At 66.0% G+C, this 500-nt stretch overlaps 1 protein-coding gene across 2 annotated transcripts in view; it reads right to left on the bottom strand.

Annotated features, from left to right (window-relative positions):
• ATCAY (ataxia, cerebellar, Cayman type) overlaps positions 1 to 500 on the bottom strand; it is a 32,311-nt gene that overhangs the window by 13,857 nt on the left and 17,954 nt on the right. For both annotated transcript variants that reach the window (XM_006754064.2, XM_006754065.2), the window contains exon 5: positions 38 to 223. In XM_006754064.2, the coding sequence (XP_006754127.2) occupies positions 38 to 223 (186 nt within the window). The remainder of the gene's footprint in view (positions 1 to 37; positions 224 to 500) is intronic.

Genomic DNA, 500 nt, shown 5'->3' on the forward strand with positions numbered 1-500 from the left:
AGAGGGACTCAGGGGGGGCCCCGGGGTGTGGCCTCACCTCCGTGGGTCACCACCCTCATGTAGGGCCGGATCATGTGCAGGTCAATGCGATGCTCTTGCTCCCCGATGATCACTGTCCGCCACAGGCGCCCGTTGGCGGCACTGCCGTCCGCAGCGGTGCCGTCCCCGAACAGATCCGCGCTGGCCCCCGGCATGTTCTTGGCAGCGGCCACGGGGGTGTCATCTGGAAGGGACGCCTGAGTTTGCTGTCTCGTCCCAGCCTCTCCCAGCTCCCTCTGCTGCCCATGGCCGCAGGGCCCCCACCCCTCTCCCCAGGCCACAGGCAAAACACTTGTCCTCTACTTCGCTCACCAACAGCGTTAGCCTGAGGCGGCTGGGAAAACGAGGGACCCGCCCAAGTAACTTTCTTTCAAGCCGTGGCGCACAGGAACGTGCCCAGGGCGGGTGTCAGGCTGTCAGCCGGCGGAGAGCTCATTTCTGTGAGCGGCCTGCGGTGTGAC

The sequence above is a fragment of the Myotis davidii genome, unplaced genomic scaffold, assembly GCF_000327345.1.
Source record: "Myotis davidii unplaced genomic scaffold, ASM32734v1 scaffold551, whole genome shotgun sequence".
In the NCBI taxonomy this organism is placed as follows: domain Eukaryota; kingdom Metazoa; phylum Chordata; class Mammalia; order Chiroptera; family Vespertilionidae; genus Myotis; species Myotis davidii.